The following is a 26,510-nucleotide window of genomic DNA, read 5'->3' on the forward strand; positions in this document are numbered from 1 at the left end:
GGTCCCCGGCCGGTACCCGGGCTGGCTGTGGGGCAGGTGATTCACACCGTGGATGATGGCTCCGGCAGTGACACAGCCCAAAAGGTGATGCTCCTCCAGCGTGGGAGGTGTGTGGGGGGTTGTCTCCTCACTGGGTGTAGCTGGGCAGCAGGGACTCTGTCCTTTTAATTTTATCATAGTAAATTCTGTTTTCTTTCTGCTTTCTATTGACGTACGTACTAAAATTATAGGCTCGAAAAAAAAGTTTGAAAAACACCCAGTGTCTGATTGAAACCCACAAGAGGCAGGAAGGGAGCCCAGGTTAATAACTCTCTCCACTATTATAACTTTCAAACACCATTATGACTAGGTATTGCAACACGTACTGCATGCCAGATAGCAAATATTACTTCATATCTTGGCACTCTGCATCTCACCTGGCCAAGGCACACACATGCTAAAGATCAGAACAAACGTTAGCTATTGTGGGAGATGAGCAGAGGGGCAGGAGGCTTTCACTGCCTGGGCGGTAAGCAGGAGATTTACCCATACACTGATCAGTAGTATATGGAAAAAAGGAACTTTGAGTCTCAATTAGGGTGTTTGTGCACCCTTGCATCCCCAAAAAAGGGGTTAAAAGGGAATGGCAAAGCTCTGGCTGATGTAGAAGGGTGTAACTGGGCATGGGGCACTGCCAGCTGCTCAGGAGCAACAAGAACCATCTCGTGAGTGCTCCTTCCCGCGGGGCTGCGGTGCTCTCCTGGGGGACTGGGGAAATGCACCGAGATCGTACTGAAACCTCATTTTGCAAGACACTGTGTGGTCATGATCCATGTTTAAGCAGACGCCGTGCCAAAACCTGAAGGCATCATCAGACCGATAAGAGAAAGACGTGAATGTCGGAGGGTGAGAACTGCCATTGCAGCCGTGGCCGTGGGATCAGGAGGTGCCGTGGCCAGGTGTGGGTGGGGACCAGAGTCCCACGCGTATTCCAGGTATATTCAAATTTATCTGAATGTTTTTAGCCTAGAAACTACTTTTAAAACCTCCCATGAGCATGCTGTCCTTCATATACAAAGTTCCATAGTGCTTATAGTGAAGTGGATTTATGAACAGAAAAAGACAGTATAAATCTAGATACAGGAAATTACTTTAAATGTCATGTATTCCCATAGCTATATTATGGAAAATATTATATAGTCACTGTTTATATATATTTATAGATTGTAAAAATGTCTCTTTAGCACTGCTTTGTGCTACTGGTACATTAGGATGGAGCCAGTATCATACTGTGTGGGTTTGCCGTGGTACTTAAAGAGTGACCTGGGAGATATTAAGGACTGCAACTCTTTGCAACACACACACACACACACACACAAACTCTAAACATTTGGCTGTAAACTCTTAAGTATTTAAATTCGCAAATGCAGCTGCAAGGAGGGGAAACTACTCCTTCAAGTAGATCCCAAAAGCCTGCAGAAGATAAAAATGTCTGCAAGTTGGATTGCTAAAAGCAGAAACCCTGGAAATAAAGACTTCATTGCTATTGCTGAAAACGCACCCAGCCATTGCAGCCAGCTTTGGTTAGTACATAGACTTCATCCCTTACTCTCAGATGTGTCTCCTTGAGGTCTCTATCAGAACAGAGAGATTTCCTAGGAGAGGAAAACATAACTGTAAAGAAATGATATTCCCTGCCATCCCAGGCCTCAGTTCCTTCTGGTAGCTGTTGGTTCACAACAGCTTCTCTTTCCTCCTAACTATCAGCCTGTGTTTTGCTGCAGATGGAGGTATTAAACCACTAATACAATAGCTGAACGTGGAGTCAAAATGCAGGGACAAATTATTTCAAACTTTTCCCCACTGCCCTTTCTCCAGAACCATTTTGCTTTTGTTTGGTAAGTCACATTTGCTGGACCAACACCTACCAAGTGTTACTTTATCAGCCCAGCGCTTCCTCAGCTATGTGCCGTTTTGCACTGGAAGCTGTCCTGGCTCTTATATAAGTTTAAAAATCGCCCCAGACCAGTTCCTCCCCGTGTCGCACATCTCCCCATTGCTCGCTTTTGCCCCAGAGCTATTTGTAAAGCCCAAGGTATGAACTTTTTCCCAGGGAGTCTGACCAAGTTTTACAACCACCTCTGCTGATGCCCTTGCTCCCGAATCGCACAAAAGCTGTGTCCATCTCAGTGCTGGTGCGTTCAGACTTCATATGTTTGGAAGCTGTGAAGTTTCACAGATCCCCCATTTGACACAGACCAGGTTTTTGGGAAATGCTTTCTGCAAGTGATAACACGGGCTAGCCCTGGCATCCTGTGATAAGTTTGGTGAAGTAACCCACGAGAGCTCAGAAGCTTTATGGTTGCTGGTGGCCTTCCAAAGCAGGTGATGGAGTAGCTAAGTATAGCTTCAAAATCCGTTTTTAACACAGTTGTCAGGCAGCTGAAATTACGTATTTCTCAGAGTGTCTGGTCCCCAAATTTATGCTTCTGTCAAGAGATCATACTTTTGTAGTAGTTCGGTTTTTTAACGTCAACTGTCTCCCAGGCTTTCTCTGAACGAAAGCCTTCAAGTCGTTCAATGTGGTACATAAGGCTTTCGTACTTTACTGAGCATTAATCAAGATCAGTGGTATTGTGCAATTTACTGGAACTAAAGCTTTTCTTGAACCTTTATCTGAGGGTAAAAGGCACTCAGAAGTCTCCTGGGTTGATGACGGATAGGAGTGAGAAACAAATATCCCAAAGCCAAGAGCTCAGATCAGGATCTCGGCAAACTTAGGCTGCAGCCAGTGTGAGCGAGGCGCAGGCTGGGATGCTCCCCTGGGTCACCTGAAGGTCTGCGCATACAAGGGCATCCACAGATCGCTTTAAGAGAGCAGCTCGACTGGAAATGGCTTCTTCATTTTCACGTTTCCTTTAAGGTTTTTTTTTGCTATTTTTAGAATGCATTTATTGCTCGCCAGCTGCCTTTGACTCCACAAGAGAAGCTGAATGAACACTATTTTCCACTCCCATTGTCTCTCCTTGCTAACTGCTATTGCTGTTCTCATACTTTTATGACCGTGGAGTCGGTACTCTACACACACCACCACTCATGGCCCTACTATTATACTTTTGGCAGGAACATGTTAGGTTTTTATGGGAATTAAAAAGCATGAGTGAGAGAGAGAACCTGAACCAAAGACAACATAAAGGGCCTTATTTCTTTGGGTAGAAGCCCAACAAAATTATTAAATACCTCAAAGCAGAACAGAAAGCTCTCTCCAACATGCTAAGCTGAGAGATACCACACTCCAGCAGTTATTTGGTGCTCCAAGGAGAAAGGAAACTATTCCAAGAGGAGATTGCTGTAAGAGGGGGAAGGCTGCTGCCGAGCAGTTGACATTGCCGGTCACTCTAGGACAGTAAGCTGGAGCCCAAGTTGGAGAGCGTTTGTCCAAGACCAGCTGTGTTCGTGGCTCTCCTCCTTCCTCCCACCCCTTCCACTTCACTCCCATAGCTTTCCCGTGCTGTGTTGCCTAAGAGAAAACCACTGAGAATGAACAGCATCATCACTGGGAGCTGGACCCAGGGCATCTGCACTGGGGTGGCCCCAGCCCCATCTGCAGGCAGAGGGAGCAGAGGGTCTCAGCACCAGCTGGGTGGCACTCGGCTCGTCCTCCTGGGCTGTGGAAGGAGATGTCAGAATCCCAAAAGATCAGAAATAGCTTTCTGAAGGAAAAAAGGGCTTAAAAAGAGAGTTAAACCCAAATGTTAATTTTAACCAGGTCCTACTGAACTTTGGTGGCTGGAGCACTGGGGCGTGCGTGCTCCTTGCAGCAGCGAGGAGAGATGAGCCCGGCGCGGGACCGGAATAGCTGTGAAATTCTGAGAAGTTTGGGTTTGGTTCCAAACTTTATCACCGACCGCTGCTGCTGCAGCGGCCAAACCAGTGGCTTTGATGTGAAATCCCAAATTCTGCAAGCATCCGAGTCTGAACATCGAGGGCCGGTTACATTGCCAATAACAGGCGAACTCTGTGTGAGCTCCGAAATAACAGTGTACACTGGGGGCCATGGAAAAGGAGTGAGGTCCTTTTTCCTTCCTGTTTTAAAATCAATGCAGACTTCACCAGATAGTACTGTTCTCTCCTTTGCTTGCAGTACAAAGGCGGTGTTGATGAAACTTTGGCAACTTGGGGGATTGCTAATGGCCCAAGAGTTTTTTGCATGCCTGGACTGCCAGGTCACACTCAGAATGGGTTGTGTGTGGCTTTGAGGGTATTTTTGTGGCTCTCTTGTGGCTCCTGTGATACAAATTTAGTGGCCAGCTACGACTTAACCTCCCGTCACTACTGCGAGTGCCCCAGGTTTTCGGTAGCAGTCTCAGCAGAGGAGCCAAGCAGAGAGGAGCTGTGCTGGGTCCCCTGGGGGTCCCAGCAGAACTGGGCACACTCTGGGCACATCCCTCTGCCCAGGGAACCGTCCCTGCAGAGATTCCTGCTGTCCGGGGGAACTAACCCCACGCCTTTCCTGGCCACCCCTCTGTACACATGCAGTAGCTGGAGACCATGAGGATGGGAAGTTGTTGCTTCTCAGCTGGGAGATGAGCATCTTCCACTACCACCCACAAACCTCCATCCACCAGTCAAACTCATTAGGAGCTTAATAAGCCGCCTCGTCAGAGACAGTGAAGGTTACCTAGACCAAGAGTGGTGAGGAACTGTGGGGAGACGGAGTCCCTTGTCCTGGTGCTAAAACTTCTCTGCCTCTTTTTCTTTCCTGTCCATCTCTCCAACACTTCCTTTCCACTCCTTTTTCTTTAGACTCCTCCTGACTTGCTCGAATAGATCCATTTTCCTGAGAGCAGTTGCAGCAATTTTGCAGGTTTGTGAAAGCAGGTTGCAACGGAGGCTGGTGGACCCCGGTGTGGTGTCTGCAGCTGAGCACACTGGATCGTCAGCACAGCCTCGTCACAGCCTCTGATGCCCAAATGGTGCCTCTGTCCCACAGGTTGTCCCTGAAGCTGTGAAGTGACCAGCTAAGGTGAGCCTATCTTTTTTTTCCTTAAGTATAAAATACCCGGCTACTACGCGGAGGAAACCAGAAATATCTCATCTACCACGCGTTAAAACAAGATCAGATGTTGACTCAAATACATTAAAATTGTCCTTGGCTTTGGATACAATCCTTTATAGGGTTGGAAAGAAATGTTGTGGATAGCCTCTGTTAAGCACCCCTTCAGAACATGTGTGGATGCATCAATGACAAGTGCAGTTAATCACAGTTGCTATCTAGCTGATCACAGATAAAGATCATCCAGAAAACTCCGAAGAGGCGAGAAGCCAGCTAAACCCGGGAGTCTTTGAAGGTTTTGTCAGACTTCAGTTAATGAGATCAGTGTCTCTTGAATCAGGCTCGGTGAGTTCAGTGGAAACGCTGCAGTTGGTTTCACTTTGGAAAGTGTTATTTTCTCCATTAAAGCAGATATCCTATTTATTCCAGGGTGTGACTCAGCTGTGATTAGACAGCATCACCTCCTGATGGGCTCATTTCCCATTCCCACTTTTGACTGCAGCCACCTGGATAGAGTAAGTCACTTCCCAGGCAGTTCAGACACTAAGTATGGGAATGGAAAGCACTTACAACAGGTAAAATATTTTTAAGGAATTCAGGCTCTGGCTTTCCTCCACTCATTGCCTGTCCTGAGGGATTCCTGAAGCTCCCTGTGCTTGGTGCCGGGCTGACAGGCACGGCTTTGGGGCGATCCAAGAATTGAGCAAGCGTGCAGAGTAAACATCTCTCGGATAAACAGGGATTTTATTCATTATACGTTTGAGACACCCACTGCGTGGGATGGATTTCCTCACCCAGGAAAGGATTAGAGATCAGCAAGGGGCTTCCTCGTGCACTGGTTGCTCCTGGAGCTGCAGCCCAGTGGGTCTGGGGTTATCACCAGCACAGCCAGCCTGCAAGGGCTGCTTTCCCTTCAAAGGGCTGGCAGCACAAGGCACGGCTCGAATTCCTTGGACTATGGATCCGCTTAGAAGGACTTAATAAGTGATTAGGCAAAGCATATGATAAATATGTAATAGATAATTTTGTGCATATCAGTGGAATGCGTTGGCTTGTTTCTAGTCAGTGTTTACGGCAAGGTGATTTTACCTCTAGCAATATGATTAACTGCTTAATGAAATATTTATCAGTCAGGTTTTACCCTTTGTAAGTGGAATTTGTGATGTGAAGTGTGACCAAAACTGCAGAAATTAATTTAACTAATGCCTGCTGTCATCATCTTCTGCTCTCCACCAGAAAACACAGTCGTTCCGGTTAGGTTACACTGGATTTGTGTTAGGTAAAACAGACAGGAGTGTAAATGTGAAACTTTTAGAGGTTTACTGAGTGGCTATCACTAATGCCAAGAGTGAGTGAGTTCTTTCCTGAAAAAAGGCTGAGGATAACCTCCAGGAGCATCATGGTAAAGACAGCTGAAGAAAAGGTTGCATCCTGCCCAGGAGGAAGGGACAGGGGGTTCTCAGTTACGAGCTGCAGCAGGGGTTAACTCGCCCCTTTTCTCACCATCCCTCCGAGGCAGCATTTAAAAATAAATCACCATACTAAGGAAGGGCATCTGGCTCCAGGTGAAGAGAGAAAATCCATTACCACCGGGGAAAACCCTACACCAGTGGGCCACTGCCAGCCCTTGGAAAACACATTTTCAGGGGGCAGGTCCCCACCGTCGCCTTCCTGGAGGTGCTGCGAGCATCAGGCAGCTCCCCCAGCACCCCTTGCACCTCGGCAGACCCCGACGGACGCTGTCGGCAGCGTCCCAGCCCCGGGTGAGGAGGCTGGATTTGGCCATTTGATGCCATCCCAGCCCTGCTTTAGGTCCCGTCCCATCTTTCTGCACAGCAGAGGCAGCCCTGGGGATGTGTGTGTGTCCCGGGGGCAGAACGGCACGGTGTGGCGGAGGACTTCCCCGCACGGAGCCCGGCTGAGCGATGGCCTGCTGACAGCTGGATGTTTTGCTTCAAAGCCACGCATGATTTCTGTGTGGCTTTGAGCGGGGACATCCCAGCTGCTTCTTCAAGCTGGAATGTCCAGTGCAACATCTCAGCAAACTGGTGGCATCCGTGGGGCGACAGGAAAACAAGGTGATGATCCGCTTTCTAATTATCTTCCAGCCTCTTCCACCTCCCCACCCACGCCCTTTTTGCAATCTAGTGATTAACTTAATTACAGTTCCAGCTCCAGGAGTCGATCCAGCCCAAGAGCAGGAGCTTTGTCAGGAGGGTCTTGCCCCATGTGTCCTGTCTGGGTTCAGCCCAAGACCACGGACACGTACACGAGCAATGCTGGCTACAGAAGCAAATCCCATTGTCTCATGTGGGGGGATTTAAGCGCTAACTCCCAGTGCGAGCCAGATGCGTGGGATCTGCTGTATGGAAAGAACACACTGGACAGAGAATTGCAAAAGCTCAATCTCTCCAGCCAAGGATGGGGTGGAGGATGTATTGCACCCAGGGGGCAAGGGGACACCTTTGGGCTTTGCAGTAGAGGCAATGCAATTGTCCGACTATTGGGAGGATCCCGGGGGTGGCTGCTGCTCCCCCACCCGCTCCTGGCTCCCTCGCTCCCCAGGCAGAGAGCTCATCTTTATTTTCAGACACCATTCACAGCGTTCACTGGCAAGGCTGGCCTGTCCAGCGCCCGCAGATGCTTTTGCTGCAGCTTTTCCCCGGGGACCAGGGTCTGAGCAAGGACCGTGGGTCCGGGATCGGGCCGGAGCCTTGGCCGTGGCCGTGACCGCAGTGCTGGCGCTGGTGGGAGGTGAGAGCCAGGAGCAGCCCAGGGCCCAGCTGCCCCCAGTGTTCGCTCCCTCATCCCCGGGGGATTCGCTGTGGGCACCTCTAGCTCTGCCACCCCAGTAGCACTGCAACAGGCACCCTAATTAAAAAAAGCAATTAGTGGAGTAACACCAAGGGCTTCCCCTTCCCCCCGGATGACGGGATGCGCTGCCTGCCTTTTGCAAGTGCCCTGTCCTCCTTGCAGGCTCACGCCGAGACCAACCTAAAGCATTGTCCCTTCTCCTGTGCTTCGCTGCAGCGCTGCTTCCCGGCACCTCGCTCGTGCGGACCGAGACGTGCCAGCACACGGGACCGGCTGGGAGCAGCCACTAACACGTGCCATGAGTTACGCAGTCCTCATGGTCTCGTCTCTGGCACCCGAGGAGGATGGCTCTGGGCTGCTGAGGCTGCTGGGGACCCAGGGACGACGCGCCGGGTGCAGGTACCTTGTTTCAGGCGTTTGCCAGCAGGCAGCGGGCGGTTGAGCACAGGGCTGCGCACACCTCTCCTCCGTGGGTCTTGCGTGCGTGTTTCTGCTTCCCAGGGGAAAAGCGTCTGGAGGGAGTGGAAACCACAAGGGATGCTGTAAAAACCACTTGGTTGTTGGAAGTTGGAATGTTTTGTGGTGACATAGGAAACCCTTCTGGGCGGGGGGCACTCAGCAATGGAGCAGTGAAGCGGCATCTCCCCCATGGGCTCCTGCTCAGCAGCCCCCAGGCGTGGGGAGCTCGGACCCTGCAGCAGGGTCTCGGCAGCGGACCCCCCCATCCGCACCCTGCTCGGGACCCGCTGCCCCATTCCCAGCAGGCAGGGAGGTTAAGCTGGTCGATGCTTCACTTGGCTTGTAAATGTCACCGTCCCCCCCCCGCCAGCCGCCCCCGGTGTCCACGCAGGACACTGGCCAAAATGTCAGACCACAAAGCGGGAGCTGGCTGGGCTTGCGCTGCAGGTGTGGCTGCCCCGCGGCCGCCGGCTCCCGCCCCGCGCGCCCACGGACGGATGGAAGGACGGACGGACGGACGGATGGACAGACGGCAGCGCCAGCCGCCACCGCTCCTGACCGCAGGCAGGCTTCTCACGGCTTTGTTTTCCTACTCTGGTTATGGGTGCTTTTCTCCAGCTCTTCTCCCTTCCCTCTGTCCCTTGTTGCGTTTTGATACGGGAGATGCAGATGCATGGCCGCTTGCAGCGGGGAGCTGCTCTGTTTGCAGGCCAGCTCTGCCCGGTAAAACCAGCGGCTGATGCTAAATGACAGACTCTAGCCCCAAAATGTCACTCTATGCAATGCTCTTATGCAAGGGGCTGATCTGGTTCTCCTGTTGTACCACGTCCCGTCTGAGCCCTCTAGTCCCACCCCAAGCAAAACCTCCTGCCGATGGTCCCGTTTCAGGTACGTGCCTGGTCACCGCTCCTCTTGGTCAGCCTCGAGCCCTCGCCAATCTCTCAGTGCTCAGACGGGTCCGAAATCTCAGTGTGCTGGTGCTAATAAGGCATGAAGGTCGAATTAGGAGCGAAAAGCAGGAATTTTCATGTGGTGTCAGATGCAACACTTCCTGCAGCTGGCCCTCTGAAGGGCGGCCAAGCTCAATCAAGGGTTGGCTCAGGCTTCAAAACTGGGATTTGAGTTTGGGTTCAGACTTTATACCATGTCCTTCCCCAAAGAAGCAGAGGATGCTGGAATTGAGGGTTTCATCTCCAGGCCAAGTGAAACCCCACATCCATCCTCGTGGTTAACCATCAGTAGACATATCATCACTCAGAAATCAAACTTCCTCCAGCATAGTCTCAGTCTTGGTTGTTCCAAGGAAAATCACTTGGTTTCTGGGTTCACCATAAGCGCAGCAGTGATTTACTATGCTGAAAATGCACAGGGAGTTAATTTTGTTCATTCTGAAATATCTGTATAAGGACTATATAGCTTGTCTTGTTAAGTTCTAAGAAAAACTGGCTGGAAGAATTCTGTTCTTAATTCTGCTGCTCAAGATCTTATTTTAAATTTAGCATCTAGTAGCTATGGATGCTAACTCCTGTTTTCTTCTCTGAGCCGCCTGAGCAAACAGCTTGGGCTGTGTTTTCCCGTGCACACTGTTGCTCAATAACTTAACAGTGCGAGAAAAGCTTGAGATAGTAATTGCTATTACCAGGAAAATCCTCCAGTAAATAATAGTTTTCTTATCTGCATGACTTTAGGGCTGGAGAAGATGCTTTCTAGTGTATACTGCAGTGCATAAGAGCATGCAAGGAGAGTTTCAAATGAAAGATCAGAGCAAGGCAAGCTTGAAGCTGAATCTTGTTATGTGCAGATGAGCGGGTCAGCAAAAAACCCCAGAATAATTAGCTGTGGATAACTCGCCACTGGAGTAAACTAGGGAGAGAAGCTGTGCATCTCCACCTCATGCTGTCTGTAAAGCCAGACAGGTCGCTTCTTTGACCCATGGTCTTTAGGCAAAAATTGGGGATTTCTCAGTTCCAGGCAGTGGGTGGCTCTGGAGGCCCATGGACGCTGGGCTGTCCATTTGTCATCCTCATTTCCAGCCTAGAAAGGAGAATGAATCACACGCTGGGACGTGCCAGACCTCGGTACAAGATACAGCCCTAATTCTGGTCCTCCCTGTCCCAGACAGGGGTACACCGAGGCACCTGCGTCTGTAAAGAGGTGGGCACCGACTCGGTCCTTCCCGTGACATCTGTGAAGCAGGCAGCGTGACCGCAGGCTGCGTGTCAGCAGGCAGGAGCAGGCAGCCGCTCCTGCACTGCTCCAAGGAAAACAGTGCCCTGCCTCGGATGCTGCCGCGGGTTTCCATAACAGTACCCTCAGAGGCAAGGGGATATTTTTTTGAAAAGCTCTTCTACCCTTTCTCAGCTCTGTAAACAACAAACCACCACAAAAAGCATGTCGCAGGAGAGAAGTCTGCAATTTTAACTACCTGATGAAACTCAGCTGCTGCACCGAGCGCTTCGCAGAGTGCTGCCCGCGGAGGTGACACCCACGCTGTTTATTTCCAGCTCCCGAGTGGGCAGTCTAGAGACATGGGAATGTTTGTCGTGCCCGGTGTTTCCACAGCCCGTTTAGGGGAAAGCTGTGGGGTCAAGCTGGCCCACAGGGATGCAGCCGAGGATGCTAGCAATGATAGGAGGCACAAAGATGCCTTGGTTTGTCTAAGTGGCAGAAACCCCCAAACTAAACCAAAAAACTTTGGGACAAAAAAAGGCAGCCTTGTGGGCTGCAAGCTTTGCCATCCCTGTTGTGCTGCAGCGGTGCCAGGACATGGGGGCTGCTCACGGCCCCGAAAAACCGGAGTGCCAGGAGCAGGCTGCAGTGATCTGCTTGCAGGGACTTTGCATGCTGATGTTAATGTTTTACATGTTTGTGTAGTGTCTCCACCCCAGTGCAATTCGTAAGACGCTTGTCCTAGCTTGGCTGAATTTTTAAAAATTACATAAATGCACCCCAGTATACACAGCTTTCCCCTTTGAAACCTGGCTGGTCTTAGGAGGCAAACATCCCCTATTCACAGCGCTACGTGGGCAGGAAAGGGCTGATCCAAACTGCGCTCGCACACAATAACGTCCTCCAAAACGCCTGATGCTGCCAGCTGCCCGCCCCGGTTAGCAGGAGCCGGTCAGCGAGCCCCCAGGCACAGCTCCAGCTCGGACCCCCCAGGCACAGCTTCAGCTCAGACCCCCCAGGCACAGCTCCAGCTCGGACCCCCCAGGGCAGCCGCTCTCAGAAGCCCTGGGCACGCAGCAGCCAGCCTGGAGAGGGGCGATGGATGCAGCCGGGCTTGGGCGATGGGACCGAACTGCCGTCTGCCAGCTCCACAGTTTGGGGAACAGCAGCTGCCATCCCTGCCTGCCACGGCATCCCTGGCTGGGACCCCAATGGGTTTTTATCTTTTTCTTACTCAGGAGCCACGCATTCAGCCCCCACGCTGGGGTGCAGGGTCCCCAGGGAGTCAATGAGCATCCCCTGACTGCCTGCACCATTTGCTGCGCTTTGCGTGGCACCCACGCGTGTGCACCCGCAGAGGATTGCATCTGCACCAGGTTGGGTGTAAGCTACAAAAACCCCATTTAAAGTTTGGCAGTTGGTAAACTTTTCCCATCAGTCGGAAGCTTTTTAGAACACCCTGCAGCAAAGGGAGTATTAAGGAAAGGGAAGGGAGGGTGTTTTATGTCCAAGATTTGACCTGCAATTGAAACTCAAATATAAAGGGAGATGGAAATTCCAGTGGAAAATGTACCCAGTTGAGTAGTATTCTTCTGTATAACATAAACATGCCCTGTGAGGATGTGCAGCTGTTAGAGAAGTAACGAGTGACCTCTCTAGGGAGAAAAGTAATCAGAGTGGGTGAAAGCTTTGGGGAGCTGCCAGGCCACGGCTATGGGAACGGCCCTGCGCTAGGTCTGGGGGGGGCATTTGGAAATGCACGGAGGGGTCAGGGTGGTCCATCTCCTGCTTGGATGGTGCAGGGATGCAGAAGGTCGCCTGTGCGACTGCCCCAGGCAGCGTGTGGCAGGGGAGACGTGCAGAAAGCAGCCAGGTTGTCTGGCACTGAGGTCCAGTGATTGGCATAATTTGGAGGGGGGCTTTATGGCGTGCAGAGTGTCTCTGGTATAAGCGAACAGCTTGGATCTGGAGTTCATCTTCTGATGCACAGACTGGGATTTGTCACGGTAAAGATCTCCCCCTCCTGTCCGCCCAGGCAGCGCAGAATGAGAGCAAACGAGTGAAATAACTCGTTCGGAGCTCCTGCTCTTGTTCCATGACCTAAGCACAGACCAGACAGGCTCGCCGTGCAATTCGGGGACCACCCTGAGCAAGTGAGGGTGACCGTGCCCTGAAGGCTGGCGTGCAGGCTGGGCAAGCTGCCTGCCTGCAAACCCTGGGCTGGGGATGCCAGGTGGGAGCTGCGCCCGTAAGGGCCACCGTGCACCTTGCACGGGCCACCGCCGGAGCTGGCTTCACCTCAGGGTGGTTAGTGCCTCTTGTGGGACCCAGGGAAGGGTCCTGAAGGGGTACAGGAGCACTGTCTTGCAGTGCCAGGAGGAGATCAAGCCCGGCCCCACCACCCTGTCCATGCAGAGGGACACGGGGGTGGAGGAGGAGGAGGAGGTGTGAGGTCGGCGAGGAAGGGCACGGGCAGCACTGGGCACTGGTAGGTTGTCCCTGAGCAGCGCTGGGGATGCCTGAGGACATCTCTGGAGGAGAAGCCATCCAGCCACGGTCTCTGGCGGCAGCTCGCAAAGGGCAGGTGTGAGATCTGCTCTGGGAGGTGCTGCTGGCGAGCTCAGGCTTTCTGTAGAAATAAGGTCCCTGCATGGGCGAGTGCTGGCAAGGCTCGTCTGCAGGTGGGACAGGCAGATATAACTCCAGAGACGTGGGAAGAAAAGATCTGAGGTCAGGGCTGACGCCCAGATTTCAGCTCTTGAAGCAGAGATCTAAATTAAGAGCCAGAAGCAAGGACAGACTTTATGAGCACAAGCACATCATGAGTCATTTATGAACTGCGTGTCTAGACTGTTGTGGGCAAAGTGCAAATCTTTGGGAGGACGACTCAGAGAGGACAACACCACACCAGAAATGAGTCTGAAGAGGACAAAAGGGTTTTGGATGTCACCCTGTGAGTCAGTGGTGTGGAGCCAGGGCTGGGGCTGGCACCCTGGGCACAGCAGCCAGCCCAGCTCCTGCACCCTGCAAAATGCTTCACACGGAAAGCCCTTTTCTGCCTTTTTTCTAATCTTTGGCCTCAGGGTTAGCTCTCAGGCTCGGATGCCTCGGGCTTGGAAATGCTGCCTACGAGATGTCAGCTTGGTCCATCCCCCGGCAGCTCCGCGTGCTTTTCCTGGGCAAGGGAGTGGGTCTGGGATGCCGGGGCAGCATGAACCCCAGTAGGGGAACACATCCTGCTGAGGGGGTACGCAAGCGGCACGCACCCTAGTAAGGGGGTACACAGCCTAGTAAAGGGCTACACAGGCAGCAGGCACCCCAGTAAGAGGCTCTGCAGCTGCAGGGGGGCTGTGCGAGGTAGCAGGTCGGAGCAGCTTCGCACGATTTTTTTCCAGCCGAGCATTACGCAGCAGAGGTGCGAAGCAAGGAGGGTTTGCTGCTCTCACGCCAAACCCACGGGCTGCGAGGGCGAGCGGTGGCAGGGAGCTGTGTGGGGCCCTGTGGCCGGGCAGAGCGTGGCAGCTTCTGCACCTGGGCTCGAAGGAGGAAGACGGTAATTGCTCAGTGACTGTAATTATTGCCCTGTGCTTTAAAGCCCGGCACTGGGCGGTGGAGAGGTGCCCCACAGCTGCAGGGAGCTCCAGGCTCTCTCGCTCGGTGTGATGGATTCCCTTCTGTGCTCCTCAGGTTTCCAGCCTTCTGGAATAGCCGCCTTTTTCACATCAGTAAGCAACTCTGTGTGCAGTGTTGTTTCAGTCACCGGATCACTCTAATCGCTGTTTTTCCGTTCTGCTCTCCTCTCATTTTTATCTTTCTCTCTCTGCTGGCACCACTCTGAAGGATGCAATTTTCTGCAGTGATTTCACTCCTCTTAAAGTGCCTCTGTCTCATCCTGGGAAGGGTCAGACCCAGCGGTTTGGGAAAGCACAAAGAGAAGGGCAAAGGGGGCTCTTCTGAATTCGCTTTTGAGTTAGTTCTAAGACCCAGAAGAGTGGGTTTTGTTACCTTATTAAAACAAAGGTTAGGCTTTAAGCTGGACCATGGATGCGTGTTAAGATACCGTGCTGGGGTTAATAGAATAATATTTAGCACTGGCTGTGTATTAGCTATTCTTGAAAGGAATTCATAAATATTAAGCATGGCACTCTTTGAGGGCCTGTGTTAGCCGTTAGCTGCCATGTTTAGCAGCCAGGCAAACGAAGCATTTTTGTTATGCTGTTTTCCTTACTGTGTGAGCAAGCTTTTAGAAAGAAAAGAAGGGCTTGTGGTGGGCAGAGTTTTGTTACCTTCAGATGCCAGGTACTCTGCATCCTGCAGACCTGCCTCTGCCTCCTCCCCTGGCTGAAGTCCATTGCTGCCTCCGACCCAGGCATGAAGTGTGAGTCCCTGTCCCTCCATTAAACACGTTACACTTACAGCATTTAGAGTATACAAAATCTGCAAGTCACTGGTTGCTTCTGCAACTGCTCTGTGAGGCCTCAGCGTCTGCTTTTGTTCTCCAACAGCATTAAAACAACAGACACTGATGTTGAAAACAAGGCAAAAAATAGTAACTGCCATTACTGAGAAATACTGAGTCAGGCATCTTTCTTCTTTAACAAATGGGGAGAGAGGGAGGATTACTGCATTCATGACCGCCACACAACACGCTGGGGCAGAGATACCATGACAAAGCAATAGTCCCTCTCTCTCGCTGAACTGGTTTTCAACAAATTCTTCTGCAAAGAGATTTCTATTGTGAGCCGTTTGAAAGACAAACCCAGCCAGGCCTCCAGCCCAAACGATAATCACTTATAGTTCTGCAGTGGCAGAAAAGGTATACAGGGTTTCTAAAAATGCCCCCAGCGCGAGTTATTGCCCGCTGTGTTCAAGAGGGTGATGCTTCGGTACCCAGGGTCAGCCGTGCCAGAGCAGCCTGTGAGGGTCAGGGCAGGTTTCACCAGGTACCTCCCTGGAATATTTGTTCTTGGTTAGGTTTACTAAAAAGGTTTGTAAGATACAATGCATGTGCTAACATGTGTCTCAGGGCCCTGGTTGTGGTCTCTCTCTCTCTCTGTCGCACAACAAGTATGTCCTGGCATACATTGCTCTTCAGCATGTTTCTGGTGGCAGCTGGTTTGTATGAAGAAGTTCGGGTCTGACGCTGTCTGGCAGAAAAGCCTTGAACCTCCATCCCGCAGCTCTGCCCGCGCTGGGGCCGTGCCCGCTGCCCCTCACGTTGGCTTTCTGCTGGCACCCTGCTTGCGAAAGGTGGAAAAATGCTTCCCTTGGATCTGCTCCGATGGCAAATTCCTGGTGGCCCTGACTCTCTCTGGGGGCTGATCCTGAGCCTGCGCTGGGGCAGGCTGTGGTTAGAGGGATCCCGGTGATGGTTGGGCTTTACCTTCTGGGAATTTATCCGTAGCTGGTGATAGGTTTGGTCTGACCTGCTGTTAATGCTCATCTTTCTCCACCATTCCTTGCAATCCCTTATTTCCGAACCCTCATTTAGAAAGGAGTACATTCATCTCATCTAAACTCCTGCAATTTTGGGGGTTATGAAATTAAGGATGATTAAAAGGGGAGTTATTTAATGCAATGGGTGAATCTACTCGGCATTCCTGCATCTGGCATTCCTGCGGTTCTGGAGAGGAAGGTGCTGCTCCTGCAGCTGAGAAGCTAGAGCCAGCTGCATTTTCAGGGTATTTTCAGGGGTCACTGTGCAATTACCCCAAACTGGTGTTTAAACAATACAGGGCGAGGCTGACACCCCCACTCTGATGGGAGTTGCCCCGGGACCTCCAGGGCTGCCGGGGTCAGGGCATGGCCAGCCACCTTCCCCGTGCCTTCCTGCAGCTCTTCCCCGCTCCCACGGCCTCTCGTGATGGATCGCGTGCTGAAACGACGCCAGGCTGCGAGAGGCAGCAGCTCTTGTTTGATAATCTTATTTCCCGCTAAGCAGAAGCCAAACGCTAACAGGAGTTTCTGTAGTATGCGTGTGCTCCTGTGCGTTTATTTGCTCGCCCCCCTCACCCTCCAGCCAGCAGACCCGCAGCGGCGCGCAGGGATGCGGCTGCAAGCAGCCGTGCCTGGCACCGCTCCGCTGTGACTGCTGCTCCCGGAGGGTGAGACAACCGTCCCCTCTCCAGACACGAGTCCCAGGCTCTGCCATCGCTGGCACCCCGAGTGGAGATGGTGGTTGCACCTGAAGGTGACACCAGCATTTGGGAAGTGGCAAGTCTAGGGAGCCTGCGAGGGTCAGAGGCTCAAGAGATTTGGGCTTAGAAAAGGCTATCGGAATTGTACCAGCGTGTGCAAGTCCACTGTTCTGTTAAGGGCAAAAAAAAGAAAAAAAACAACATAGTTTATCTGGCTCTTAAAGGGGTGCTTGCTGTTCACTTTGAAGGTGCCTCTTCACCCCTCCTCCTCCACCCAAATCATCATCAGACATTTGCTAGGAAAGCTGGGATTCATGGGCAGGGGTGCCTGGTGTCCCACTGGGACCTGCGTCTCCAGTGCACCCAGAGTGGGTCAGCTGGACCCGAGAGGGTCTCTCGTACCTAACCAAGCATGTGGCCGGATTGTAACTGGAGCCTGGCAGTGCTCTCGGGTGGAGCCTGCAGGGCATGGGACATGGGACACGGGATTTGGGGTACGGGACATTACAGCTGCCCCCCAGGATGCACGTACCACCAGTCGCCCTCCTCAGGCACACGGTGGTCTTCAAAGCCTTTGCCAAGCGCCTGAAAACGGACGGACTCTGGCCCAGCACCATGTGAGCTGCCTGACCCAGACAGCCAGGTCTCGGTGGGACAGCCGGCTCCCAGCCTACACTGCTGTCGGCTGTGCCAGCAAATGCCACTCCTCGCCCCCAAAAACTGTGCAGCCGCTTCCCACGGCAAACAATTCCTAGGAAATTGTATCTGTCCTCTGTGGAGGAAAATCACCCAGCATCCTCCAACCCTGCAAGTTTGGCAAATGGAGGCAAATATTTGCAGACAAAAAAAGACTCAAGGGCAAGAGCCCGAACTGACCACTGCTGGACAAAGCGAGTAAGAAATAACCCCCCGTCCCCATCCCCGAGGGTGCGCGGAGCCGAGGGGAGGGTGGTGCAGCGCAGGTGAGGGGTTTTACTGCAAGGGATGCTGAGGGTGTGCACGGCCGTCCCGGCACCCTCACGAGTGGCACCCGCAGCAAACCTCATCCTGAGGGTGGTCGTGGGCACCCCGAGAGTGGATGCAGCCACTTAATTAACTTTATCCCAGCTGAAACCAGGACACACGGCCAGCCTGGGATCCACAGGCAGCACAAGATCGGGACTGACTCAATCACCAGCTAGCAATTATTACACCATAAAAATAAAAATCGGTGATTGCTTCCTCACTGAAAAGTTACAACTTACTTTCTCTAATTAGTACCCTAAAGCTAGGCTTATTTCCTGTTGAAATGCGTGTGCTTGTGGTTCAGGATTGCAATGTCTCTTAAAAGTCCTTCTTGGTGCTTCCTCCCCCAGGCTGTGGCTCACGCAAATATGGGCTGGCTGAGAAATGGATGGAAGCATTTGCGGTTTGGTTGGGTTCCTGCGCTAATTAAGGGCCACATCCAGCATCTTGAAGCTGGTGAAAACCATCCAGCTGAAAGGAGGCTGGTTTCTGCAGGGAAGGGGCAGTGGCACTGCCAAAATGACCCCAGGAATTTTCCCTGCAACAGGTAGACACAGCCCCGGAGGGGAGAAAAACCTGGGAGTGCATAGGAGCGGGAAAGGTCCTTCCTAAGTGCTAAGTTCTGTTATTTTTTTACTTTCTGACTTGGCATCAAAGGAGAAAACAAATATTTTAAAAGGTGCTTGAAATTCTGATTTTGGTCTCTTCTGAGTGCATCATTGGAAGCACACTGAAATAAGAGGAGAGAGACTGAAATAAAACTGCCGCAGCCATTATCCTTATGGGCCTTGTGACTTAGCCCTAACTCCTCATTACAACTATGCTCTGAGCTGCTAACTGCTATCTAAGCCAAACCAAAGATGCCAAATATAAAGACAAATTGCTGCAAGCTCTAATTGCCCCGGCTGGGCGGGCGCAGGTGCTGTGCACGGCCGAGCCCCCGCACGTCCCCACTGCTCCCCTTCCACCTCCCTGAGCACCTTGGCTTGTTCGTGCCATTTAGCCAAGGGGAAAATGCAGATAAAGCAGACACAGAGGTAAGAGCTCCCCATCAGTGCTGCGCCCGAGGACAGGGGTCCTGGGCACCGCAGGGCTTCGGCTCGAGAAGCAGCGGGCAGGAGCCAAGCCATGCAGCTGACGGGGAATAAAGTGGAAGGAGCCATGGCCAGCTGCATGATGAGCTGCCTCGGTTGGGAGGAAGATCAAGGTCTCGGGAGTGGGAGGAAGGCCAAAGTCATTTGGGGAGCTTGGGAGGGAAAGTCTATCCCCTGAGCTGGGGTGGAGCTGGGAAGAAAAGTTTATCCAAAGGACTTGCAAAGCTCTGGGTCTGGCTGGAGACCTTGGTGGACCCGAACTCTCTCCAGCCCTAATCCAAAGTGCATGTTCCTGCGCATCCCGAGTGCTCGGAGTGGCGGCTCCAGTGGCCAGAGGAAGTGGGGCTGAGCCGGTGTTGTGGGGAGAACAATTGGACATTGTGCTGCCTTATCGCCACCGAGCCCAGTCCTGCCCTTAGGAACCGATTAAACTTTAGACCCCTGTTTGTGCAGATTCTTCCCGTACATCTCACGCGATCGCTGCAGGGCTTGAGAGCTGCCTGGGCTCCCCGTTACCGTTGTTCGCAGCCCATCTCCCAGCCAGTGCATCGGGTCCGGCAGCCCACGGGGACAGGGGTGATGCTGGGGTGCTTGCGCGCAGCTTTCACTGGAGCAGGGAGCAAACCCAGGAGCCAGGGAATGCGGAGGTGATGCTCCCACCGGGATGGCTGTGGCAGCCATCCGGAGGGCTGCTGACGGGGCCGGTGGGGCGCGCTGGGAGGTACTGGTACCTCTGAGCGATGGGCAGAGCAGGGGGCGGCAGCTCACGCACGAGACCCTGAGGGACCTTCGACGTGTCACCCATGCGGCAGCAGCACCCTGGGCCACGTGGGTCTCAGCCGGTGCTCGGCCTCCGAAGCCCCCGCACAAGGCAAGGGGCACGTGCCCAAAGCGGGGGGCTGAGCCGGCTCAGGGTGCATCTGTGCAAACGGCACAGGCACGGAGCGGGCTGTCGCTGGGTGTCCGGCCAGGAAACCAGGCAAGTCGTACAAAATTAAACCCGCTTTGCTTCCATCTTGTCTTGTTCAACCATTGCTTTTACTCATTTTCTTCTTACCTCCCTCACCAGCACTTCCCAGCCTGCATCCTGACCCCTCCCTGCTGGCTTGCATGGCCCCGACTGAAACGACCCATCCCAAATACCGGGGACACCAGAACAGCCCGGGGAGCCGTGGCTCCAGAGTCGGAGGAGTCGGAGGAGGCGATGCTCAGTGCTTACCCCTTTGGGCAGGAAAAGGTCTGAGGGAGCAGAGGTTGGCTACGCACAATTACTTCTAGTAAGATCTGAACTTACAGAATCCTACGCGAGTCGAAAAATATTTTTCAGTAGGACTTGGGTGTCTGGCTAGAGTAGGCCCAAGGACTTTTTTTTTTTTTAAGGAAACTTTTTTTTTTTTTGCATCAGAAACAAACCATTTTATAGTGCTGTGTCATTTCAACAAACTTCCTATTTGTTTGGGGTTTTTTAATGGTCCAAATATTGTGTTTTGCTATTTATAATGTGTTTTTTTATATTCCGATTCAAATTCTGATCCGGGATTCTGCCCAAAGCTTTAGGTTAATTCGCAGTAATTCTAAGATTGCCGTTTGGAATAACACTCGTGCTCTTCGCAGCCTTCCTCTCCCCCCCGCAGCAGCGCTCTGCAGCCACTTGCGGGCTTCGGGCTTTTTTGGCCAAGCCAGGTGGGGGGGCAGCACCCCTGAAACCCTAAAGCCGACCCTGCAGAAGGGACCTGCCCCCCCCCCCCGTCGCCCCCAGCCCACCTCTGCGCTCCGACCCCCCCCCCCTTCTCCAGCCCCCGCGGGTGTCCGAGCATCCTGCGGGGAGCCGTGGGGCTGGCAGGACACGCGTGGGCAGGCTCAGCCCCGCCGCCTCCCCCGCTTGCATCGCCCCCGGGGGTGGGTGGGAGACCCCAAGTCCCGCCGCTGCCCGCGACTCCCCCCCCCAGCCCCCCGCCCCGGCACCTACCGCCGGCTCCGCGCTCCTCCCGGCTGCGGCTCTGCCGTGTGCGAGCGAGGGGAGAAAAGGGACAAAATACCGAGAATTGGACAAACCCGACCCCACCACCGACAAGGAAGAGGATGATGAAAAGCTGCCTGGCGGCGGGGGGGTGCTGGGTGGCTCCGACCCCTCCCGGGGCCGGGCACCTGCGCTGGGGGGGGGGAGCGGGGGGGCGGGTTGCGGGCAGCTGCCGGCACTGCCCGGCCCGGCGGGTCGGGGCTGGGGCGGGGGCTGGGGCGGGGGCTCCCCCCGCCGAGGACAGCGCGGACTGCGGCGCGGTGGAGGCAGAGACAGGGGAAAAAAAACCAAACCAAACCCCCAAACCCCAACCAAACCCCCAAAGCTGGAGGAAAAGCCGTGGTTTCTGTTCCTCGCTTTTCTCCTTCCCATCCCTGCGGTCCATGGCGGTTTGTGCAAGCGCCGGTTATTTCAGTATTCCCCCCCCCCCGCCCCGGGGAAGGCAATAAAGCCCCTGGCCGTGGGGAGCGGGGGCGGTCTCTGCCCTCCCCTTGGGGCAGCCGGGGAGAGGGGGCTCGGGCACCCTGCGCGAACCCTGGCCCCCTGCTTCGGGCTGCGGAGACCTTGGCCTTAAAAGCCGAAACGCTCTCGAGAGTGCTGCCAGCCTGATAAAATACGGCTCCAGGTCCCCAAGGATGGGAGCTCGTGCCTGGTGCTGATGCCGGCTCTGCACCGGGGCCTCGGCCTCTCGAGGAGCCGGCGGTGGGCTGGTGGGTGCTGGTGGTGGGCTGGTGGGTGCCGGCGGTGGGGTAGTGGGGTGCCGGCAGTGGGGTGCAGGCTGCACGGCGTGCGGAGGCTGCGTGTTAGCTGGCTGCTGCGTGTTAGCTGGCTGCAGCGTCAAAGAAGCAAGTGCGATGACTTCACAGCTTGGCCTGCCTCCACGAGTGCTTTGATGTGGTGTTTAAGCTGTGTTATCTAAGGCTCGCTTAGAATAGGCTTTTAGTTCCGGCTCACATGGAGTCTGTGTATTTGGACAGGCAGTCCGGACTGAAAGTATACTGAGCGCAGACGTTTTGATAAAAACATATTCTAGTTGACTGCAGTTAACAGCAGCCAGCGGGGATGGGTCCTAATGCATCCAACAGCACAGGTAGACTCTGAGCCTTCCTAGCATATCAATATTCCTTTTTTTTTTAGTTTGAACACGCCCACACAACATTTCCTCCCGGCATTTCACCCACATGTTGAAAATAGAAGGAAAAAAATAAGAAAGATATAGCCAAACGTTTCTGAATCTCAAAAAAAGAGTGGCCCTGGCTTTGGTTCGGCCTTTCCTGGATGAAAGGCATTGGGGTTGTTAGGATATGAGGAAACACGGCTCCATTTTCTCACACGACGGAACATCCCCCTTGTTTCAGAGCTGCAGGGAGATCGCACCCCCTCCCCGCACCCCCAGCCCTCCCTGCCGCTTGCCTGGCTCTCCTCACACCCCTGTTGTGGTCGGAGCTGGCAGCCCTGGTGCTGTGCGGGGCACCACTGATGGTATCCTGCCAAATTTAGTGCTGTGTCCTTTCTGCCCATGCTGAAGGCAGCCGTCCCCGGGACGGAGCCAACAGCGCGGAGCAAACACTTGCTTCAGCAGCAGGCTCCTGTGCTCGTCACTAGAAAGATGAGCAGAAAGTCCCTGCGCTGAGAAGTGCCTCGGCCGCAGCCCAGATGCGGACGGTGCCGCAGCGGTCCCCGGGCCCTGCTGCCGTGCTGCCCTGCACCGAGAGCCGGCAAGGAGGGGGGGTCACCACCTTCACAGCCAGCTCTGCCTGCTCCTGCCCTCCCCAGTCCTGCCTGGGAAGCCCTGATTGCAGCAGATGCCCCTGTTCTTTCCCAGGCTCTCGGGACAGCTTTTGATGGCTCCTGCTCCGGTCTGGGGTGAGGAACCTCCTCACCTTGCTGCCTCGAATGTCCATGAGCCTCCTTGCCTACGAGTCCCATAAATAATACACACTTCTTGGGGTTGTTTGGAAGCGCAGTGGATAATTAACCATAGAGCTGCTTTCTGCCCCGAGGAAGCAGTAGGTGCTTCTCTCTGCCCGGTACCCAGCCGTACGCAGGCAGTGCCTGTGTGGGCAGCTGAGCCCCAGCACACGCTGTCCCAGCAGCTCCTCTTCCCCCCAAACCACCATCACGCAGCAGAGATGACTTAGGCAAAACTTTTGGCAAGTTTAAAATGAGACCCACAAGATCCCCTGGGTCCCAGGCTTTGGTTTCATCCTTGGAGCTGTATTGCTGTAACAGCTCAGCAAGTGCCACCAGCCCAGTACGAGCTGGGATCAGCACTGGAGTGGAAAGTCCCCCCGCTTCTGCCTCCCTGCCAGCTCCCTGCCTCCGAGCCCAGAGAAAGGAAAAGGAAGCCCCAGTTGTTCCCCAAGCGACACGCACCCGGCCGAGCCTGCAAACTTGGCCAGGAGTTCAGGAACCAGGAACGCACGTTGCAGACCATTTGGGAAGGGGTTGCAAAGCCCCTGCGAGGCTGCGGCTCTGCCAGGACGCCGTGCCCGGGGTGGGGGTACCGGGGGATGCTGGAGGAGGCACTCACCTGCCGGCTCGGGGTGCACGGAGCTGGGCGGTGGTGCGGGCAGCAGCACGGTGGAGGTAGCTGGGAGGCAATGGTGCTGACCTGCCCCGAGGCAGGCAGGAGCTGCCTGGGGTCACCCTGTCCCTCGCCCCGCTCTCTGGGGGCCAGGCAGCTCCTGGAGGGACACTCACCCACACCCGAACGCCCGAACACCACTCACGGGTGGCTCCAGAGCAAGGCAGCGTCCCTCAGATGGGCGCAGGCATCGGGGCTGTGCCGGATCCCAGGCAAAAGCTGGCATTGGCCGGCGGGCACCGCGGTGCACAGGGACCAAAGCGGCACCGTGGGCTGCCGCTCTGCACCCACATAGGACAAGGAAGTATGGATAATCCTTCGCCTTGCTATTTTTTTCCTCTCATGTGATCTTGTTTTTGGACTGCTATTTTGGGGCTGGACTCCAGCCCAGGTGAAAGACAAGGATTTAGTGCAGCCTGCCTTCCCCCCTCTCCCGAAGGGCCTCCCAGGACCTCTGCCTGCCTGCCCGGAGGATAGGGTTAAACCCTGCTGCCGGCTCACTTTGGGTGTGTGCTTCCCAGCCCTTTCCCTCTCTTGCTGCAGAGCCATTTCTAGCCCCAGACTGCTTCTGTGCGGTCAGGGGATGAGGGCAAACACGCCATGCCCAGCTGCCCCTCTGCCCTGTCCCATGGGCACCCCCTGCTCTGGCTCCCCCAGGGCTCTTGCTAGGACTTGGCACAGCTGCAGAGTCAAAGTCTCCCCAGCGCTGTTTGCCCTCTTTCTGCCTGTTTCCCCCCCCAGAAACAGCCTGTCAGGAAGCTGACGGGAGATAAATAAAAAAAATGCTCGCGGCTTGCAGCAGCCTTGACATAAGCTGTTGTGAGGCCTGACCCCACAAACTGCTCATCGTCCCCCTCGTGCAGGTTGCGAGCGTTCTACCAGTGCTTGGAGGAAATGGGCATGCATGGACATTGGGGAGGTGGGGGGCTGCTGGGGGTCCCCCCATACGATGTGTGGGAGGCCAGACCCCGTGCTGCAGCGTGCACATGTCCTGTCCCTCCCTGCCCTGGGGCCTCCTCCTCTGGGGACGGGTCCTTGGGGACATCCTGGTGCCTCTGGCCCTACATGCTCAGCCCTGGCAGGGCTGATTATTTTTAGCCCATTTATGTCTTTCAGCCCTCTGGATGAAAGTTGAAGGGTACCAGTGGGGCACTGGAGAAGGACAGCCTGGTTCTGCCAGCTCGGTGGGTGGCAGGAGTTACCCCCTGTGTGGGCAGGAGTGGGGCAGAAAATGAATGCCTGGGATGCGGCACTGTGTCTCGCTTGTCCCCACATGCATGTATCGCATGTGGACACATCCCTGCCCTTTCATGGTGGGTGGCGGGAAGAGTGGATGCTGTTATGGCATATTTGATTCCCTAAATTGGGTCTTTGCCTGAATAAAACTCGTTAAAGGTTCCTGTGCTGAAGACCAGAGGTGCCTGTGTAATGGGGCTGATCCTGCTGGGGACTTTCTGCACTGTGTAGTCGGCCCAGGGCAGGGACAGGGGCGAGGGGGCTTATTGCAGCTGGGAGAGGGTGCGTGCACAGTCACACCTTTGCTCAGAGAAGTTGGAGTCCCAGAGAAACCTATATTTCCCCTCTCCCTAGGAAGTGTCCCCAGTTCAGCTATGGAAGAAGCCAGTTTCAGCAGCCGGCACTGAACTGCACAGCACCACGGGCAGGCAGCACACGGTGGCAAGTGTCGGGTGAAGGACGGGACCCACGATGTGAAACTTTAATCAGAGGTAGGTAAGATTTGGCTTACAGAGAAGTGGGTTATTCCAGATGCATGCTACATCAGTGAAAAATTCAGGTCCAAAAATTAGAAACCACTCCTTTTTCAGCCTATTTCACAATCTTTACATAACACATAAAATTGTTTTCTTTTTCCTGCTTCCCGTTAACCAGTTTTATGTGAAATAAGGAGTTGCTCTCTGACACCTATTAAATGCTCTGCTGCCTCTCAGGGTGGGGTAGGAACTCTTTCCGTGTGAACACCACCAGGGTAAAAGCTTTTCTTTTGCACTCTCTGCAGATTGGAGTGTTTCTGATAGCAGTGGGTAACCAAAAGCTCCCGCGAAGCCGCTTGTCCCCGTTGGAAGAATCGCTGTGTGCGGGCTGGAGGGGAAAACGGATGGCTTTAGAAACGTACTGGAGGTTTTTAAGAGAGGACAGGACGGATAAGAGGAGGGAGCAGAGAAAATCTTGCGGCAGCGGGAGGCGCCGCGGCCGCCAGGGGGCGCCGCGGGGCCGCAGCTGGGCACAGCTGGATGCGGGGGGGGCGCAGCTGGGGGACGCGGCGCAGCTGGGACAGAAGCGGGAGCGGGCAAAGGTGGGGGGTATGGCACAGAAGAGGGGAGCGAGCACCCCCGGGGGGGCACAGCTGGAGCTGGGGCACAGCTGGAGCCCGGGCACGGCTGGGGTGGCTGCAGCACAGCTGGTAGCTGCGGGGTATGTGAGGCCCATGCAGGTGAGGGTGCTCGCAGCTGCAGCATCCACAGCTGGAGCACATCTGGGTGGCAGCAGAGCTGGCAGCTATGGCCCAGCTGGCCGCAGATACAGCTGGCATATGCACATCTGGCGGTGCACCCACCTCCGAGGGCCCAGGGCCCAGGTTACCTCCGCTGGCTCCCAAAACCTGCTGCAGCTGCTCTGGGCTTGGGTTTACTTCCTCCGTGACCCGGAGGTGGTGTCAGGCCTCTGCTCTTTCAGGTTGCGGCTGAGGTAATTAGGAAGGAATTGAAGATAGGCAGGAAGACTGTTTCTCATTAAGATCATCTCATTCACCCTGACTTCTGTCAAAACCAGTCACTCTCCCAACCAGACACGCAGTAGAGTAATTTTGTTTGTCTTTTCTGTGGTCTTGCATGGTGCTCTCAGTCCTGGCTCATTCGCCAGGATCCCTTTGGTCTTTTCCAGTCACCGTTTCCCAGGAAGGATCACCCCCTCCTGAAGAATGACTCCCATCCTTTGTTTTTTAATGGATGACCTTATATATTGAAATGACTGCTGTTTACTTGCACTCAGCACTAGTTTAGAGTCAAGAGCTGATTCCCAAAGGACTCTCCTGGATACACTAACCAAATGAGGAATCTTCTCCTGTAATTACATTTCTGGGACAGCAGACATTTTCTGATTCTTTTAATATGTGCCATATTGCATTTGTTACAAATCAGATACATAACAGAAGCCCTATTACCTTAAAAGT

At 54.0% G+C, this 26,510-nt stretch overlaps 2 protein-coding genes across 9 annotated transcripts in view; one reads left to right on the forward strand and one right to left on the reverse strand.

The window, feature by feature from the left end:
- FGF1 (fibroblast growth factor 1) overlaps nt 1–23,629 on the reverse strand; it is a 31,874-nt gene extending 8,245 nt beyond the window's left edge. Inside the window, exons 1-2 of one of the 7 annotated variants that reach the window (XM_069772814.1) lie at nt 23,267–23,629; nt 8,253–8,361 (exon numbers count right to left, since the gene is read on the reverse strand). The gene's annotated coding sequence lies outside the window, so the exon portion shown is untranslated. Of the gene's footprint in view, nt 1–8,029; nt 8,052–8,252; nt 8,362–20,682; nt 20,842–23,266 lie in introns of those variants that run through there. The other 6 variants (XM_069772808.1, XM_069772809.1, XM_069772810.1 and 3 more) reach the window with 6 other exon arrangements.
- On the forward strand, nt 69–25,623 carry LOC138682365 (uncharacterized). Of its 2 annotated transcripts, none has more exons than XR_011322462.1 (5): nt 69–5,380; nt 5,465–5,550; nt 8,012–8,248; nt 19,783–19,990; nt 24,911–25,623. XR_011322462.1 is itself a non-coding variant. In XM_069772806.1 (5 exons), exons 2-5 carry the CDS (start codon nt 5,503–5,505, stop codon nt 25,010–25,012), a joined length of 555 nt encoding a protein of 184 aa, XP_069628907.1. In that variant the 5' UTR covers nt 69–5,380; nt 5,465–5,502; the 3' UTR covers nt 25,013–25,623. The 2 variants fall into 2 exon arrangements, 1 of the variants encoding a protein (XP_069628907.1); XM_069772806.1 differs by having other exon boundaries at nt 19,783–19,950.
- Nucleotides 25,624–26,510: the final 887 nt, after the last annotated feature.

Source organism: Haliaeetus albicilla, chromosome 27 (genome assembly GCF_947461875.1).
Source record: "Haliaeetus albicilla chromosome 27, bHalAlb1.1, whole genome shotgun sequence".
NCBI lineage: Eukaryota > Metazoa > Chordata > Aves > Accipitriformes > Accipitridae > Haliaeetus > Haliaeetus albicilla.